Below are 19517 nucleotides of genomic sequence, written 5' to 3'. Positions count from 1 at the left end.
CCCTCCAAAAAACCCATGCCAGGAGTTCCCAAAACCCTCCAATAAACCCACAGCAGGAGATCCCAAAACTCTCTAAAATTCTGTGACAGGAGATCCCAAATCCCCCTAATACATCCGTGGCAGGAGTTCCCAAAGCCTGCTAATAAACCCATGCCAGGAATTCCCAAAACTCTCTAATAAACCCAAGGCAGGGGATCCCAAAACTCTCCAATAAACCCATGGCAGGAGTTCCAAAAACCTTCTAATAAATCCATGGCAGGAGATCCCAAATCCCTGTAAAAATCTGTGACAGGAGATCCCAAATCTCCCTCACAAACCCATGGCATGAGATCCCAAAACCCTCCAATAAACCCATGGCAGGAGATCCCAAAACCTTTCAATACATCCATGGCAGGAGATCCCAAATGCCTCCAACAAATCTGTGACAGGAGACCCCAAAACCTTTCAATAAACCCATGGCAAGAGATCCCAAACCCCTCTAATAAATATGACAGGAGATCCCAATCCCCCTTATAAACCCATGCCAGGAGTTCCCAAAACTCTAATAAATCCAAGGCAAGAGACCCCCCAAACCTCTCTAATAAACCCAGGGCAGTGGATGCCAACCCCTCTAATAAATCTGTGACAGGAGACCCCAAATCCCCCTAATACACCCATGGCAGGAGCTCCCAAACCCTTCTAATGAAGCCATGGGAGGAGATCCCAAACCCCTCTAATAAATCTGAGAGGTGATCCCAAATCCCCCTCATAAACCCACGGCAGGAGATCCCAAACCCCTCTAATAAATCTGAGAGGTGATCCCAAATCCCCCTTATAAAAGCATGGCAGGAGTTCCCAAAACCCTCCAATAAACCCATGGCAGGAGATCCCAAAGCTCTCAAACAAATCTGTGACAGGAGACCCCAAATCCCCCTAATACATGCATGGCAGAAGATCCCAAACCCCTCTAATAAATCTGAGAGGCGATCCCAAATCCCCCTCATAAATCCACGGCAGGAGATCCCAAACCCTTTCAATAAACCCATGGCAAGAGATACCAAACCCCAGTAACAAATATGACAGGAGATCCCAAATCCCCCTTATACACCCATAGAAGGTTTTCCCAAACCTTTTCAATAAACCCAAGCCAGGAGCTCCCAAAGCTCTCTAATAAGCCCATGGCAGGAGATCCCAAACCTCTCTAATAAATCTGTGACAGGAGATCTCAAACCCCTCTAATGAAGCCAAGGGAGGAGATCCCAAACCCCTCTAATAATTCTGAGGTGATCCCAAATCCCCCTTATAAATCCAAGGCAGGAAATCCCAAACCCCTTAATAAACCCATGCCAGGAGCTCCCAATACTCTCTAATAAACCCATGGCAGGAGATGCCAAAGCTCTCTAATACATCTGTGACAGGAGACCCCAAATCCCCCTAATACACCCATGGCAGGAGCTCCCAAACCCTTCTAATGAAGCCATGGGAGGAGATCCCAAACCCCTCTAATAAATCTGAGAGGCGATCCCAAATCCCCCTTGTAAAACCGTTGCAGGAGTTCCCAAAACTCTCTAATAAACCCAAGACAGGAAAGCCCAAACCTCTCTATCAAACTCATGGCAGGGGATGTCAAACCCTCTAATAAGTCTGTAACAAGAGACCCCAAATCTCCCTAATACATCCATGGCAGGAGAGCCCAAACTCCTCTAATAAATCTGCTACAGGAGACCCCAAATCTCTCTAATACACCCACGCCAGGTGACTCCAAACCCATCCCATGAAGCCAAGCCAGGAGCCCCCCGAGCCCGGCGGTCTCCCCGTGCCGGTATGCCCCGGTCCCTCACAGCCGCCACTCACGGTGCCCAGCCCGGCCCTACGGCCACGGGCCCGCGGCCGCCGCCATATTTGTTGTGTGGCGCGGCGCAAAGCACGCCGGGACCGGCGGCCCGCGGGGAGGGCGGGGCGGCGCGGGGCATGCCGGGAGTTGTAGTTTCACCGCCGTGAGGGCAGGGGCAGTCATGGCGACCTGTGGGACCTCCATCCCTGGAAGTGTTCCAGGACACACTCGATGAGGGCTTGGAGCGAGCTGGGATAGTGGAAAGTGTCCCTACCAATGCCACAGAGTGGAATGGGATGGGCTTTAAGGTCCCTTCCAACACAAACCAAGCTGGCATTCTACAAAGACCAGCTCCCTCTTTCAAACTGCTGTTTTCTGTCATGCATTTATCACAGGGATTTGGGATATCCTGCCATGCTTTTACTGCAAATGTTTTGGGATCTCCTGGCATAGATTTATTAGAGAGGTTTGGGGCTCCCTATACATGGGTTTCTTAGAGGGGTTTGGTGATCTCTTTCTGGAGATTTGGGGTTCTATTTTCATGGATATAGTAGGTGGGTTTGGGATCTCCTGCCATGAATTTATTAAAGGATTTTGGGATCTCCAATAATGGATTTATGATAGGGGTTTGGGGATTGCCTGTCATGGGTTCATTAGAGGGGCTTGGGCATCTATTGTCATGAATTTATTAGACGGATTGGGATCTCATTTCATAAATTTATTATAGCAGTTTCGGCATCTCTGATCTGATTTATTAGAGTAATTGGACATCTCCTGCAATGGATTTATTGGAGGGGCTTGGGAACTCTTTTCATGGATTTATAAGAGGTAGTTTGGGATCTCCAGTCATGGATTTATTCCAGCCTTGGCCGGCGTGTTATAGCTACCCTAAGAATTCCCTCCTGAGTATTCCCTAATCATTTCTGAGCCTGGCATGGGCCAGCCTGCAGCTGACAGAACCATCCAGCTTGGAAAAGGCCTCCAGGATCACCCAGTCCCAGTTGCTCGCCCGCACTGCCATGGTCACCCCTAAGCCACGACCCCAAGTGCCACATCCAGGCTCCTCCAGGACACTTGAGAGATGGCGACTCCACCACCTCCCTGGGAAATTATTCCACTGCTTAACCATTCTTCCAGGGAGTTTTTTTCTTTCCTAATACCTGTAACTGTGGGCTGCGCTCACAGGGAATGTGTTCTGTGGCCAGCTCACTCCCTGAGACTGATGGGCTGTCACAGGAGAGGCCATCCCCTAATGCGACCTGTGGCCGGGTTTTGGGGTTTCCCCAGCAGGATGCAATGGATCCAGATAGCTCAGTCCTGCTTGGCACAGCCTGTCCACCTGTCTGAACTCCCAAGCAGCTCTTAGCTGCAGGCAACCTGTAGGAGCATCAGGGGGTAGGACGGTCAGGACAGACAGAGAGATTTCTGAAGCCAGGTCAGGAACTTGTGGTTTATTTGCAAAGGGCCTGGGTGCAGGGCCCTGCTGGGAGCTGCCAGCCACAGCTCAGAGCAGGCCCGAGAGGATGAGAGGGTAAGAGTGTAAAAGGGTAAGAGAGCAAAAGCGTAAGACAGCAGACATGTAAGAGAGTGAGGTTCCCGTTACAATACAATAAATCTTCTGTGCTGAATATTCTATTTCTCACTAACCAATCCAGTACAAATCCTGTAGCAATTACCTACAGCCTATGAGAATCATTTCATTATCATACTGTGTTACATTTTAAACCCTAAAAACTACTCTTTGGACCCCTTCTGCCAAGCTAGTAGGGTCTGCTCTGACCCCTGGATTTGGATGCAAGCAGAGGGTATTGTTTCATCAAAAGGGGATTACTTTCAGCTGGCCACACCATTGATGTACAGTAACTAAAGCATCTCAAAGCTTGTTTTCATTTCAATCTCACTTATAGTTTCTATATTCTCAAAATCTTTTGCCAGACAATCATATTTATAAGGCTCTCCTATTTCATCTTCCTCAACAGCAATCATAGCAAGCTTAAGTAATATCTAGTGATTACCAGCTCATTTTGTGATTTCAGCTCTTTGCTTGCTAGGTGCCTGGGGCAGATGCAGGGAGAGGAGAAGGCTGTGTGAGGTTCCACAGGGATGTCCTTATTGAATCTTCTGCCAAGGTTCTCAGGGACAGCTCTTCTGCAAGATGGGCAAAAGTAGCCCTTTCTATAGGGTACAGGAGTTTTAGGAATTGTCCAATAGCAAGGGTGAAAGGAAAGTGGCCTACAGTCTTACAGAGAGATAGCAAGGGTCTGGAGGTGGGAGAGAGCCTTTGCAGGTCCAGTCATCATGACCCAGCATTTCCTACCTTAGGCTGCTGAATGCAGGTGACACAGCAGCAACCCAATACAAGGGACTGAGGTGAAGGAATAGAGAGGGATCACTTGTGTGAGTTCCAGGAAGGTTTATGTCCACAGAGGAGTCAGGGAAAAGTGACAATAACTGAGGGAAAAAAGCTGCTTTAGAGGAGGAGAGGGAATAAGGGGAGGGCATAACCTTTTACCAATAGGAAAGCATTACCTTCATGGGTAATGTCAACAAGGGGAAAGAGCCAACATTACAATCCAATCTTGCTTTGAGGAAGGGATGAAGGACAGGGAACATTCCAGAACAAAAAGGGTGTGCTATCTTTGATAGACAGGGAGATTGACATGCACTTGGCAGGAAAATCTTGGGGTAAACAACTCAGGACTGAACCATCAGGGAAGCCAAATACGTTACATGGAATTAACCATTACAAACTTATAGCAAGGATTATTTAAAAACTACTACAGAAGAACAAATTATAAAATAACAGACAAACAAAAATATCCACACTGAACCTCCCCTGAAAAAGCTTGAGGCCACGCAGTACATTGTGGTGCATTGACCGTGGCATGAAGGGAGAGGAGAGAAATTGTGTGCCTGAGGGATGGAGGCTGCGTGCCTCTGAATATCCAGGGGTGCAACATTTTTAATTTTGCCATCAGTGGCACCGCTGTGAGGCCGGGGAAATCACATCTGTGCTGAAGCTGCTCCTTTGCTGAGTCAGGTCTGAAACCTGAGCCTCCAGAGGTTGCTAAAACTCATTTAGCGCTGGTTTGAATCCCAGCGGGGAGGAGTTTCCAGCCAGCCAGGGGCCACCTGCCAGGCAGGGAAAGAACTCTGTAAAGTGAGAGCTTGGTCTGTGCAGAGAGAGGCCAGCCCCTGTCAGCACCTCTTAGAGGTGTCCCTGGCACGGAGGAGATTCCTGCCAGCTCAGAAGAGGCCTGAGCCTTGTCCTGAGGGTCTCCTGCTCCATCCCTGGAGGAATCACTTGAGGATCTGTGTGTCCAGCTTGGAGAGGCTCTTTTTCATTTGTTCCTGTGGGTTTGGGAGTTGCTCACACCAAGGTTGCACCCAGGGTCCTGGCCAAGGTGGGACATAAGGCACAACAAAGGTAAAGAGTCCTGAGGGATCCCTGTAGTACGTTGAGGAACTCATGGAACATTGAAGAATTCCAGTGACTCAGCATTGAAGAGGTCACCAAATCTTGGCTTTCCAAGTTAGGAGGGAAAAGGCAAAATAAACTACCCACAATGCAAAGCAGTGAATGATTAACAACAGGACAATCAAAGAGCAGAGCTCAACAACTCCGGCCATCAGTTGCTTTCCAAAGCATCTTCAGACTACAGCCTGCAGGAGAAATCTTTTCTACGGCCCCTACTGCACCACAGCAACATGGCTTCGAGGCTTTGCTGTGCCTGGATTTCCATCCTCCTCCTCCTCCTGCCTGGCCTCTCGGATGGAGGGAAGCTCCTGGTGGTGCCCATGGTGGGAAGCCACTGGCTGAGCATGCAGGAAGTGGTGGAGAAGCTGAGTGAGAGAGGACATGAGGTGGTGGTGCTGGTTCCTGAGGTGAGCTGGCAGATGGAGACCACGCAGGCCTACAAGGTGGTCACGTACCCGGTGAGCCAGACCCTGGAAGAGCTGGATAACTCCTTCCGGGAATACCTTGCCGTGCACCTGACACCGAAGCCGTTCCCCCTCAATGCCCTGGCCATGTACAATGCCTCGGTGCATGTTTTCAGCACCTTCTTTGGGCAGTGCAAGGACCTGTTCCACAGCCAGGAGACCCTGAGGTTCCTCAACCAAAGCGGCTTTGATGCCATCCTGACGGATCCAGCCTTCATGTGCGGGGCCATCCTGGCCCACCATCTTTCTCTTCCCTTTGTCTTCTTCATGAGGGGATTCCCTTGCAACCTGCACTTTGCAGCCCCACAGAGCCCAAGCCCTCTGTCCTACGTGCCGAGACTCTTCAGCTTCAACTCGGACCACATGACTTTTTTCCAGAGGGTGGAAAATGCCCTGATTTCCCTCCTGGAGCTTGATTACTGCAATGGTTTCTATGGAGAAGCGCTTAAGCTTTCCTCAGAAGTTCTTCAGAGGGATGTGTCCCTGATGGACCTGGTGAACTCCGCTGCCATTTGGATCCTGAGGTTTGACTTTGTGTTCGACTACGTCAGGCCAGTGATGCCCAACATGGTCTTTGTAGGGGGGATCAACTGTGAGAAGAAGAAACCACTGCCTAAGGTAATGTTCCTTTGCCTAAAATTGTACGTGTCCCAATGAAAAGTCATTCTGTTGCTCCAGCAAGATTATTGCTATTGTTATTTTTTAAATTTTCTGGTAATGATTTAATTCATGCAAGTTTGGGTAATTGTTTGTCATATGCTGAAATCAAAGAACCTTGATAGAGACTTACTTGAACTAAAAAAGGTTTTGTAACAAACCAAACAAGAAAGGGACTTCCCCTGTCAGGTGGAAATTACTGTTCTCAGTGAATGTGTCTTAACAACCAACGAGATCCAGTTTTGATTTCATTTGAATGGCATCTGACATCTATTTCTTTTATCTGATCAGAAACCCGAGTCATCTTTTATTTTTAACTCCAGGCTCAGCAGCATCAGTTGATTCACTTGAGTTGTATTTTCATGAGAAATCATTTCCAAACTGGCTGTCTGTGTTAGGTTACTCCTGTTTGTGGGGGTGAAATATAAATGTCATGTTGAAATGGCAAGAAATATTCTTACAGTCCTGGATTGGGTGAAAAACACTTGAATGCAGAGCGCAGATAACTTTTCGTACACCCTCCTTGACATTTGCTTTTGCTAGAATTGTTCTGCAGGGTCTTAAAGCTAATCTAGAAATCTAAATCTATTGTGGTAGTCAACATGTAATCTCTAAAATGGTAATACTGGACAATTTTTCCAGGCACAAAGCAGGACACAAATCACTTTCCTAGGAAATTGCTCCATCACTTCTCAATTGTGGTCACACAATATCTCTGCACAATGTCTTTGAGCTGGACAGGTATTTTTCTTTCCTCTTTCACATTTATTTTCAGATTTCTTTGATGCTCTTTTGACAGGCTGATGGAGAGCCCTCTAAACTTGATAAACAAGGCAAAGAATAATACTCTTAACTAGAATATTATGATAAAATTATATCTAAGATATTCTAGCAACTCAGGGCTCAGGAGAGTAGGTGCTGCTTTGAGATTTAAGAGGCAAATTCTTGCTGGTTCCACAATATAAGTCTTCACTTTTATACGCGAAGGTCTCAGAGCCATAAAGAGTTCATCACTTTGCTACAAGGGTAGAGACATCCTGCCCTCGTATCCCTGCCAGTGCCTGTCTTCAGACTCCTGTTAGGTGAAAATCACACGTTCCATACCTGGACAAATCTGGTATTGGACTTATTCAACCAACTGTTGTTGCCATAAGAAAATCCAATTGAGTCCAGACTCAAAAATACACAAGCAGCCACTTCCAAGTGAATTTGGCCAGCTATTGCCACAGCAGTTGCAATGAAGTCTTTGCATCCAGATTTCCTGCATTGAATGACAATCCTTTGTAAATCCCTTCAGTGTCCTGCTTTCAATCTGTGCTATCTCCCATCTCTCTTGCACTGGCCCTCTCCAGAAATTGCTTTTCCATGTCTAAAGGTTGTTCCTCCATGTCCAGAGTGACAGAGCGGAGCTACTCAGGGCAGTCGCAGCACCCTTTGGGTGTCATGAGACAAATGGCTTTGCCTCAGGCTGTAAGGATTTGCTTGTCCTGACTGAGGATGCTGGGAGTCCCAGCACCATTTATAAATAGCGCAGGAAAACATTGTGCTGATGGCAGCTTCTCCTCACAAGGACTCCTTCCTTAGCACCCTCCAAAAGGTTTTGCTCTGCCATTTCTTTCACTTGCACAAACGGAACACATTCCTGCAGTGGCATTAGTGGGAAGTGTCAAACCTTCTTCTCGATTTTGTCTTGCTTACAATGCATGACATGGATTTTCAAGACAGCAAGCGGTAACCAATATTCTTTCTTTGTGTCCCTGTGCCAGCCTCCTTTCCCTTTGTTTGCCCTGAACCCCTCCATTAGGTCACTTTTTTGCTGTAGTGTCAGGAGGAAAAAAGCCAATGGGGATCAATCTCCTCAGATTTGGGATTGCCTGGTGCATCCTGGTGGCTGTTACATCTTTGTAAGAGGTGCAGGTTGTGCTGCTTCCAGAGGCTGGGAATTCAACATCAGCCTCGAGCCCTCAGGAATGGAGTTGCATCCATTCTGCTGAGTGTATTTTTATTATTTTCTTGCTATGTATTTATCAGGTCAATGGTTTCAACCACGATTATTTTTGCAACATGCTATCCCTGCTGGTGGTGTCACAATCTTAGTGCTGACAGCGTCTTAGTTCTTACAATGAGTTTGAAGTTTAAACATTAACAGAAAGTACAAACATTTCTGTATGGACACAGCTTCCCTTCCTTTCCACAAACACAGGCAAAATCACAGGCTAATCACACCCATATTGGGAAGTTAAATATTAATTTCTGCAGGCAATAAATTCCCTGCTTGCTCTGCATGTACCATCATATAAAGGACTGCGTGGATCCCAGCAGAGCAGAACCCTCTGGATCGCTCCCACCTAAATGGCTCTTTTTTACCAAGGCACCTGGATACTTCTCCTCCTGACGCTGTCTTTAATCCTGGCTGAAGGTGGAAAGATCCTGGTGGTACCTCAGGATGGAAGTCACTGGCTCAGCATGCGCCCTGTAGTGGAGAAACTGCAGCAAAAGGGACACGAGATTGTTGTGCTTGTACCCTCCACCAGTCTGTATATGAAGTCAGAGGAGCATCAGAATTACACAGTCCAAGCCTATCCAATCCCTTACACAGAGGAATACTTGGGGGAAAAGCTCAAGGCCTTTGTTCATGCCCATTTTCTTGAACAGTCTGTTTGGAATGTTGTTTTGACCTCGTATCAAAGCACGATAGAAATCTCCTCGGTCTTCTTCACCAACTGTAAGAGCCTTCTGCAGAACGAGGAGCTGATGCAGCACCTGCAAGAGAGCAAATTCGACTTGATTTTCACAGATCCCATCCTGATGTGTGGGCCCCTGGTGGCTGAGTATCTTGCCCTTCCTTCCGTCTACTTCCTGCGGGGCTTTCCCTGTGGAATGGATTCTGCTGCTACCCAGTGCCCAAGCCCTCCTTCCTATGTCCCCAGGCTATTCTTGGATAACTCAGACAGCATGACCTTTTCCCAGCGGGTGAAGAACATGCTGGTCGATCTGCTGGAGCTCTTCTACTGTAAGCCCATCTATGATAATTTTGAAGAGCTTGCATACGAGGTTTTCAAAAAGAAAGTGACAGTGACCGAACTCCTGAGCCGTGGATCCTTCTGGCTGATGAGATATGATTTTGTCTTTGAGTTCCCAAGGCCAGTGATGCCAAACATGGCTTTTATTGGAGGTATCAACTGTGTTCAGAAGAAAAAACTCTCTCAGGTACAAAATTTTATATTGTTTTTATATGGAAAAATGCAAAGTATAAATGTATCATAGAATGGCAGAATGGTTTGGGTTGAAAGGTACCCTAAAGATTATCTCATTCCATCCCGCTGCCACCCTGGGCAAGGGATGTGATACCCATCCTTACATCAAACCCTGGCTGACAACATCTTGGTGTTCAAAGACTGAAATCCTGCATGGTGCAGAAATGGTATTTCCTAATGCCCAGCATTCAGATTATATCACATCCTGCCAGACCTCAAACCTTATCAGACTTAATTAGGACAATTTAAGTGACATGTAGCTTTTATGCAAATGAGAGTCCATTTTGTTGACCTGAAGAACTTTGCTGTCCTCCTCTCTCAGCTGTCTCGTGCGCTGTCCATTTATCCCCTCTCCTTTCATCCACAGTGAAGGTTATAGGAATGGAGAGTTTGTTTATTTTCTACCTCAGCCATCCACTAGATTGATTCCTTTCTATGTGCCTGTATTGTCAAGGTGTCAATATTTAAGCCCCAAAAGAAATCCTCCTCCAGTTCCAACCTTTCCTTCTGTTCTAGATTATTGAATGAGGTTTTAAGCTGTCCTGGGTATGGATATCTCCTGTAACTTTCCGTTTGGGCTTTTGTGGACCAACTTCCCAGTGTTTATTTGGCAGCCTTGTCTGAGGTTACCGCCTGTCTTCTGTGCATCTCCTTGCTCTGAGCTGTCTGAAAATTCCCATGAAGTTAATCCATACTCTAAATGACCAAGATGGGATCAGCATGGGTGATGGAACTGCTGCTCCATTTGGAGGGCAGGTTCTCATCCAAGTCCAAGATTTCCCACCATGCTTGTGAAGGAACCTGCAGAAACTGCATGGGGAAAAAAAAATCCAGCAGGATTTTCAAGCCCAGATTGCCCTGGAGAAGGAAATTGTTTCTCATATTCTCCTGGTTTTATAGGCTTTAAGGAGAGTTTATCAGCAGCATTAAACCCTAGCAATTTATAACCAAGAAAGACTTGGACACAGGGTTGAGGTCATAAGCTCACCCAACACTGGTCATGAACTGACCCCTCAGTGGCCGTGAGCAATTCCTGAGTTTGTGCACTAGAGAGGCGTTGCTGGTCTCTGTTATCTGGGGTACAAGGGTGAAATGCTCTTTTGCAACTTCGTTTTATACCATATAGTATAAGTGGTTTTCTGAAATTTCTATGGATAGATGGGGAAAGATTTTCTGCTGGCTGCTTATCTTCTAAAAAAATGCAAGTTTGCATTAAGTGTAGCAGTTGGTTTGGGGGATCCCCAGGGAGTCCCTGGGGGCCCCCTAAGCTTGTACTTTTGCAGGCAGGCAAAGAGACTCCACACGGCTTCTGAAGGTGCTCATGAGATGAGGGTTTATTGGGGGTCCCATCCCCGGGAGCAGCATGGTGTCTGATGGAGAAGGGGGAGATAGGGATAGCCTAGGGAGAAAGAGTCCGGGAGAATCTATCATCACCCCCCAGAGTTTAATGGGGAGATTCAAAATGGGTGCAGAATAAGACTTGGGCGTGTGGGATTGCACCTACATCATACTTCATGGGAGGATCACAGTCTTGGAATAAACCGCACATTTTCGAGGGGTGAGACTGAGCATACCATTAAAATAAAACGTAACTCCACTATTCATCCTTTTTTCGTTAGAAAGAAAAGGTAAAGGGAAATATGTCAATTAACAATTTAAAAAATCAAGCAGTAATTGCACAGTTTCACAGCATAAAAATAAATGCAATTACAAGTGAGAATTATATGTTAACAGGCTAATTGACTTGATGTTTGCTTTTGGTGGTAGGCAGCAAAGATAAAATGAGCATTTAATTGTAATAAATGGGTTATGTGGGTCCATATCGCAGATTTTAAAGAAATTTAAAGCATGGGTGAATGCTTAAAGGGCTTCAGCCTTTGGCACTAAGCTCATATGAGAGTTTTGGGATTGGCCTTTTCAGCATGACTGGCCCAATGGTGTCTAACTTTTTCAACTGGCTTTTCAGACCACGACAGCCTACAGTTTTAGGCTGAGGCGCCGACTTCTGCTCCCGCTCTCAGGGACAGGGAATAGGCAGGTTTATGGCCTCAGATTCTCATCCTTGGATCTGAGATTTACTGCTGCTTTAACCTTCCAACTGGTTTAACCCAGAAGACCCCTGGTTTTAGGTTGTTAAAAGGAAAACAAAAAGAAAAAAATAATTTTTGCTTCAGCTATACTCAGGGAGCATTCACCACAAAAACTCTCAAAATACTTTCCCAGACACCATTTAAAGTTATCAGTTGCTGTCAGAACCTACTAAGGACAGCATAAACCCAACAGCAATTTTGATTCAGTGGTCCAATACTCTCTGAACACTCACTTTTAAAGAAACAATCAAAAACTGCTTCTCCTTGTTTCTACCCTTGTGACCTGACAGGCCTCTGCTTTCTAAAACTGAAAACAGGACAATTTGTAATATGCACACATACTTTAACTAGAAAAGCACAATTGTAAAAACTACTTCATGGGGACGGCAGGGAAATGGACAGAAGACAGGTATTGGATCAGAATGATAAAAAGGTGAGAGGGTTTTAGGATAAAAGTTCTAGGTGATGAGCTCTTTTCAGCTAGAACAAGTGGATAGGGATTGGGAATTGGGGAGGTTACGGGGAGCTGTGGACTCTGTGAAAGAAAAACCTTTTTGGGGTACCCTGCCCCTTTGAGTGGTTTGCTCCCAGTGAACTACCCAAAATAAGGGAAAAAGGGGTATGGATTGCAGAGATGGATTATCCTGCTCTTGGAATAAGCAGGAAGGAGAAGGAGGGAAGGAGACAATAAAGTAGAATTTTCAATTCAACGAAATATACAAGGCTGTTAAAACTGGCATGACAAAATTATTTTAACCTTGGGTTATGGTTACTAAGCTTCTTCTCCAATTCTAGCTCCTACCTTGTGGGATTTGGAAGGCAGAGGGTGGGAACTAGGAGTTGGAGGGGGGGTTGGTTCATGAGAGGCAGGGAAGGGATGGAACGTGGGGGAGAAGAAGCGGGAAGAAAGGGATTTTGGGGAGGAGAAAGAGAAGATGGTGCCGTGCCGTGTGGCTGGAGGTCGCGGCTCTGTTGGATCTCCAGGCCATGCGGCCACAGCACACACGGCGGTAGCTCTGTTGACGCTTAGCCGTGTGGCTGCTGTGCCGGGCTCAGCAGGACGGAGTGGACTCCCGGCGGTTTGTTTAGGGCAAGGCGGGTTAGGGATGGAGTTAGGGGGAAGGAGCAGCGAGTGGAGGAGAGGGTAGGACTGAGGAAAGAGGTCACACAACTGACGAAAGCAGTTTTGGGGGGTGCGGGGCTCTGGCAAAGCTGAAAACTACTTTTTGGTCGTCTGGTGGCTCCCCCGCGGACGCTGGTGGTCCTTGGTTCCTTCTTTGGCCGCTGTTGTGGTCCACGGTCGGGCTCGGTGATCGGCGCCGCCCGACGGCTCTGCGGGGCCCTCCCCTGCCGCCTCCGGGCCGCGAGCGGCGGGCCCGGCTCTGCCGCCACCGCGGCGGCTCCCCGGGGAGCAGTGGCGGCTCCGAGGAGCCACACGGCGGCCACGTGGTGCGGGGGAGCCGGCGCTGCCGGCAGCGATCTTAAAAGCTGCGATGCTGGGATGGCGGCGCGGTGACTCGCGGGGCCTCTGTGCAGTGGTGCCGGGGCCGGGGCCGGGGCCGGGGCCGGGGCTGGGGCCAGGGCCGGGCCGCTCGGCTGGTGGTGGAGGGGCCGCCCCGAGCCGTGAATGCGGCCCGGCACGGACACTCGGCTGTGCCGGAGGTGGTGCTGAAGCGGTGTTCCGCGGGGTTCTGCGCTTTGCCGGCGGGGCCATGGAGGTCCGTTTTCTTCTTAGGGTTGTCGGTGGTCGAGCCGCGCGTTGGGAGCCATTGTTGTAGTTTGTTTAGGGGGATCCCCAGTGAGTTCCCCGGGGCCCCCTAAGCTGTAGGTTCGCTGGCAGGAGCAGGCAGGCAAGGAGACTCCGCACGGCTTCTGAGGGTGCTCATTAGATGAGGGTTTATTGGGGGTCGCATCCCAGGGAGCAGGAAGGTTCCTGAGGGGGAAGGGGGAAGGAGGAGGGAGGGGGAGAGAGGGAGAGCCTGGGGAGAAAAGGGCCAAGAGAGTATCTGTAGTCTCCCTCGCACAGTTTAACAGGGAGATTCAAAGTGGGCGCAGAATAAGACTTGGGCCAATGGGATTGCAGATCCATGATACTTCGAATAAACCACACATTTTCGAGGGGTTAGACGGGGCATACCATTTAACTAAAATGTAACACCAGAGACCTTGGGCATGGTGGGCTGGTGGCAGGAAGTGCTACAAAGCTGGGGTCCTGCTGAGGGAAGAAAGTGGCATGGAACCAATCACCTCAGCTTGGCGTGTATGAAAGTGACACACCTTTCTTGACTCACACAACGCAACCTTTGAAGTCCCAACTTGCCTTGAACGCTCCCTAATCATTGATTGCTTTCTGTAACCTTGGTGCAAAGATCTGATGACTTGAAATGGGAGGAGACTCAGAAGGGCAAGGGTGGAGCATGGCTAGAGAAGCTGGCAGAGCACTCCTGGCCTCTCTGCTGCCAGGCTTCCACTCTGCACAGCTCACACCATGTTGGTGCCACTGCTTCTGCCCTTCCTGTGCCTCCTGAGCCCGGCCGCTGCTGGGAGGCTGCTGGTGATCCCCATGGATGGCAGCCACTGGCTCAGCATGAAAAAAGTGCTGATGGAGCTGAGCAAGAGAGGGCACCAAATCGTGGTCATCGCACCAGACAACAAAATCCTGATCGATTCCTCAGATGTCTATGAACTGAAAACCTACCCAGTGCTATTAACAAAGGAAGACATGGAAGAACAGTTACGCTCCTTCAGTGCAGGACTTTTCAGCCAAGAGTCTTTCCTGGTGAGGTTCTGGAAGCGTTTGGAAGATTATCGGAAGAGCGGAGCCCTTTTTCATGCTTTGTGCAAGTCGTTGTTGCACAACCAGGAGCTGTTGAAGAGCATTGGAGAGGGTCAGTTCGATGCCCTGCTCACAGATCCTGCGTCACCCTGCGGGCAGATCATTGCCCTGCACTTCTCCATCCCCAGTGTTTTCTTCCTGCGGATGGTTCCGTGTGCCTTGGAGGTTCGCGCGGCTCAGGGCCCGGACCCGCCGTCCTACGTCCCACGGGGGTTCTCAGAAAACACCGACCACATGACTTTCTCCCAGAGGGTCAAGAACTTCCTGATTGCCCTTTCCGAGTCCTTCATCTGCAATATTGCCTATTCTCAGTTTGAGGAGCTGGCCTCAGAGTTCCTCCAAAAACCCATGACAACGACGGAGCTTTTAAGTCACGGATCCATCTGGCTGAGGAGAATCGACTTTGTCTTTGAGTATCCCATGCCTGTCATGCCCAACATGGTTTTCATTGGAGGCATCCACTGTGGAGAGAAGAAGAAGCCCTTATCTCAGGTCAGTGGCTGCAACCTGGAAGGGGTTGTGGCACTCACACACCTGCATGGTCCAAGTGAGGTATTTGAAGGGATGAATCTTATCTCTGTCTTGGAGGGAGACTATTTTCAAGAACCAGAGGTGTTGGCACAAGGGCAGTGGCTTTAAGCTGCCAGAGGAAAGGATTAGACCGGATATTGGGAAGAAATTCTTCCCTGTGAGGATGGTGAGGCTCTGACACAAGTTGTCCAGAGAAGCTGTGGCTGCCTCACCCCTGGATGTGTCCGTGTCCAGATTGGACAGGGCTTGGAGCAACCTGGGATAGTGGAAGGTGTCCCTGGCCATGGCACGGGGTGGAATGGGATGGGCTTTAAGATCCCTTCCAACACAAACCAACCTGGCATTCTACAAAGACCAACTCCCTCTTTGCTGGTGTGTTGTAGCTACCCTAAGAATTCCCTCCTGAGTATTCCCTAATCATCTTGAGCCTGGCATGGGCCAGCCTGCAGGTGACAGAATCATCCAGCTTGGAAAAAACCTCCAGGATCACCCAGTGGCAGCCTCACACCAGCACTGCCATGGTCACCCCTACGCCATGACCCCAAGTGCCACATCCAGGCTCCTCCAGGACACTTGAGAGATGGCGACTCCACCACCTCCCTGGTCAAATTATTCCATTGCTTAACCATTCTTCCAGTGAGTTTTTTTTCCCCTAATACCCACTTTGAACCTCCCCTGGCACAACTTGAGGCCATCTCCTCCCATCTTTCCCTTTGGACACAGTAAGACACGCCGATCCCACTCTCGCTCCTGTCAGGTAAATGTAGAGCCTGACAAGGTCCTCCCTGAGCCTCCTTTTCTCCATAAACACCCACAGTTCCCTCAGCTCAGGAGAGTTTTTAATCCCTTCCCCAGCTCTGTTACTCCTCCCTGGACAGGGCTGCCCCCAAATTTGTGCCTTTTCACCCAAATCCAGCCTTCCCACTGTCCCTTTGATCATGTGTCAGCAGGAAACAACTTTGATCGTGTACTGCCTTGAACCCAGCAAATTCCAGAATTCCTGGCTGGGATAACCTGGGATAACCAGGCCTTCTGGGGGAGCCTCTGACCAGTTCACAAACACTGAGCTACTGATTAACTTCAGCAGTCCTGGGATTGCCTTTGCACCGACACCTCATGCTGAATGTTTGGATGGAAAATCCATCCTGCAACAGGAGGGAGGGGAGGGCAGAACATTTCCCTGCCAGCCCTCTCTTTGTCCCACTTCAGCAAACACCTGGGTGCCATCACAAAATATAGAAATTAACATGTCTTTGTGAGAAAACTTTGTCTTTTCTAAACAGGTCAGCTTCCCAATGCCCAGTTCTGAGTGTGCTTTAGAAAAATCAGGCCATATTTAGTACTTGTTACTATGATGTTTTTCCTTTGCGTTTCATAATAGAAGATTCAGTGAGTGTTTTAGTCTCTTTTACTTCAGAGCTTCTCTCCCCCTACTCTGACGCTCAAAAATTTGGTTTTCTGGAAAGCCATCCTGACATAAAACTGCTCTCTGCCACCTTCCCAGTAGAAATAATGAAAGACATGGGTAAAAGAGGAAAAACAAATAAATAATGCTGGTATGAGTAAAACAGTATGCAGTTCATTGTGTTGCATTGACCATGCCATGAAGGGAGAGGAGAGAACATGTGTGCCTGAGGGATGGAGGCTGCGTGCCTCTGAATATCCAGGGGTGCAACATTTTTAATTTTGCCATCAGTGGCACCGCTGTGAGGCCGGGGAAATCACATCTGTGCTGAAGCTGCTCCTTTGCTGAGTCAGGTCTGAAACCTGAGCCTCCAGAGGTTGCTAAAACTCATTTAGCGCTGGTTTGAATCCCAGCGGGGAGGAGTTTCCAGCCAGCCAGGGGCCACCTGCCAGGCAGGGAAAGAACTCTGTAAAGTGAGAGCTTGGTCTGTACAGAGAGAGGCCAGCCCCTGTCAGCACCTCTTAGAGGTGTCCCTGGCACGGAGGAAATTCCTGCCAGCTCAGAAGAGCCCTGAGCCTTGTCCTGAGGGTCTCCTGCTACATCCCGGGAGGAATCACTTGAGGATCTGTGTCTCCAGCTTGGAGAGGCTCTTTTTCATTTGTTCCTGTGGGTTTGGGAGTTGCTCACACCAAGGTTGCACCCAGGGTCCTGGCCAAGGTGGGACACAAGGCACAGCAAAGGTGAGGAGTCCTGAGGGATCCCTGTAGCACGTTGAGGAACTCATGGAACATTGAGGAATTACAGTGATTCAGCATTGAAGAGGTCACCAAATCTTGGCTTTCCAAGTAAGGAGGGGAAAGGCAAAATAAACCACCCACAATGCAAAGCAGTGAATGATTAACAACAGGACAATCAAAGAGCAGAGCTCAACAACTCCGGCCAGCAGTTGCTTTCCAAAGCATCTTGAGGCTACAGCCTGCAGGAAAAATCTCTTGCACAGCCCCTACTGCGATCACTGCAACATGGCTTTGAGGCTTTGCTGTGCCTGGATTTCCATCTTCCTCCTCCTCCTGCTTGGCTTCTCGGATGGAGGGAAGCTCCTGGTGGTGCCCATGGTGGGAAGCCACTGGCTGAGCATGCAGGAAGTGGTGGAGAAGCTGAGTGAGAGAGGACATGAGGTGGTGGTGCTGGTTCCTGAGGTGAGCTGGCAGATGGAGACCACGCAGGCCTACAAGGTGGTCACGTACCCAGTGAGCCAGACCCTGGAAGAGCTGGATAAATCCTTCCAGGAATGCCTCACCGTGCACCTGACACCGAAGCTGTTCCCCCTCAATGCCCTGGCCATGTACAATGCCTCAGTCCATACTTACAGCACCTTCTTTGGGCAGTGCAAAGACCTGTTCCACAGCCAGGAGACCCTGAGGTTCCTCAACCAAAGTGGCTTTGATGCCATCCTGACAGATCCTATCTTCATGTGTGGGACCATCCTGGCCCACCATCTTTCTCTTCCCTTTGTCTTCTTCATGAGGGGATTTGGTTGCGACCTGCACTTTGCAGCCCCACAGAGCCCAAGCCCTCTGTCCTACGTGCCGAGACTCTTCAGCTTCAACTCAGACCACATGACTTTTTTCCAGAGGGTGGAAAATGCCCTGTTTTCCCTCCTGGAGCTTGATTACTGCAACATTTACTATGCAGAAGCACTTAAGCTTTCCTCAGAAGTTCTTCAGAGAGATGTGTCCCTGATGGACCTGGTGGACTCCGCTGCCATTTGGATCCTGAGGTTTGACTTTGTGTTTGAGTACGTCAGGCCAGTGATGCCCAACATGGTCTTTGTGGGGGGAATCAACTGTGCTAAGAGGAAACCACTGCCTAAGGTAATGTTCCTTTGCCTAAAATTGTACATTTCCCAATGAAAATTCATTCTGTTGTTTCAGCGAGTTTATCGCTATTGTTTGTTGTTTTTTTAATTTCTGGCAATTATTTAATTCATTCAGGTTTGAGTAATTGTTTCCATAGGCTGAAATGAAACAACCTTGATAGGGACTTACTTACGTTGATTAGGGTTTTGCGACCAACCAAACAAAAAGGGGATTTCATCGGCCAGATGGAAATTACTGTCCTCAGTGAATGTGTCTTAACCACCAACGAGATCCAGTTTTGATTTCATTTGAATGGCATCTGATATTTATTTCTGTTGTCCGATCAAAAATCCAAGAGTCGTATTTTGCTTTTAACTCCAGCCTCAGCAGCATCAGTTGATTCACTTTTGTTGTATTTTCATGACAAATCATTTCCAAACTGGCTGTCTGTGTTAGGTTACTCCTGTTTCTGGGGGTGTAATATAAATGTCATGTTGAAATGGCAAGCAATAATCTTACAGTCATGGATTCGGTGAAAGACTCATGAATGCAGAACTCAGGTAAGTTTCCATACCTTAATATTTGCTTTTGCTAAAATTGTTCTTCAGGGTGTTAAAGCTAATTGAGAACTCTAAATATATTGTGATAGTCAACATGGAATCTCTAAAATGGTAACACTGGACATTTCTTTCCAGGCACAAAGTAGGACACAAATCTCTTTCCCAGGAAATTGCTCCCTCACTTTTGAATTGCTTTCATGCAATATCTCTGCACAATGTCTGTGAGCTGGAGGGGTGTGATTTTTCTTTCCTCTTTTATATTTCTTTGATGCTCTTTGACAGGCTGATGGAGAGCCCTCTAAACTTGATAAACAAGGTGAAGGATAATAATACTAACTAGGATATTAGGAAAAAATAAATCTAAGGCATTATATCTGGTTAGGCTGACAAGAGTGACAGCAGTTTGAGATTTAAGAGGCAAATTCTTGCTGATTTCACAATAGAAATCTTTACTTTTATATCCTGAAGGTCTCAGATGTGCAAAGAGTTCATCACTTTGCTACAAGGGTAGACACATCCTGCCCTCATTTTATCCCTGCCAGCTCCTGTCTTCACATTCCTGTTAGG

At 48.1% G+C, this 19517-nt stretch overlaps 2 protein-coding genes across 3 annotated transcripts in view; both read left to right on the top strand.

The window, feature by feature from the left end:
• Positions 1–5484: 5484 nt before the first annotated feature.
• Positions 5485–19517, top strand: part of LOC132075624 (UDP-glucuronosyltransferase 1A1-like) — an 85298-nt gene continuing 71265 nt past the window's right edge. The window contains exon 1 of one of the 2 annotated variants that reach the window (XM_059476213.1): positions 5485–6373. In XM_059476213.1, coding sequence (XP_059332196.1) covers positions 5522–6373 — 852 coding nt within the window. In that variant the 5' untranslated portion in view covers positions 5485–5521. Of the gene's footprint in view, positions 6374–17553; positions 18406–19517 lie in introns of those variants that run through there. The other variant, XM_059476218.1, reaches the window with a different exon arrangement.
• LOC132075425 (UDP-glucuronosyltransferase 1A1-like) lies at positions 14248–15234 on the top strand. Its single transcript, XM_059475839.1, has one exon. The coding sequence runs from the start codon at positions 14248–14250 to the stop codon at positions 15232–15234; it is 987 nt and encodes a 328-aa protein (XP_059331822.1).

The sequence above is a fragment of the Ammospiza nelsoni genome, chromosome 7, assembly GCF_027579445.1.
Source record: "Ammospiza nelsoni isolate bAmmNel1 chromosome 7, bAmmNel1.pri, whole genome shotgun sequence".
Taxonomy (NCBI): domain Eukaryota; kingdom Metazoa; phylum Chordata; class Aves; order Passeriformes; family Passerellidae; genus Ammospiza; species Ammospiza nelsoni.
Note: the sequence above shows the minus strand (reverse complement) of the source record. Positions and strands in the feature narration are given on the sequence as shown.

Excerpts from the sequence above, each read along its gene's own strand:
- LOC132075425 (XM_059475839.1), top strand. The coding sequence starts at position 14,248 with ATGTTGGTGCCACTGCTTCTGCCCTTCCTGTGCCTCCTGAGCCCGGCC.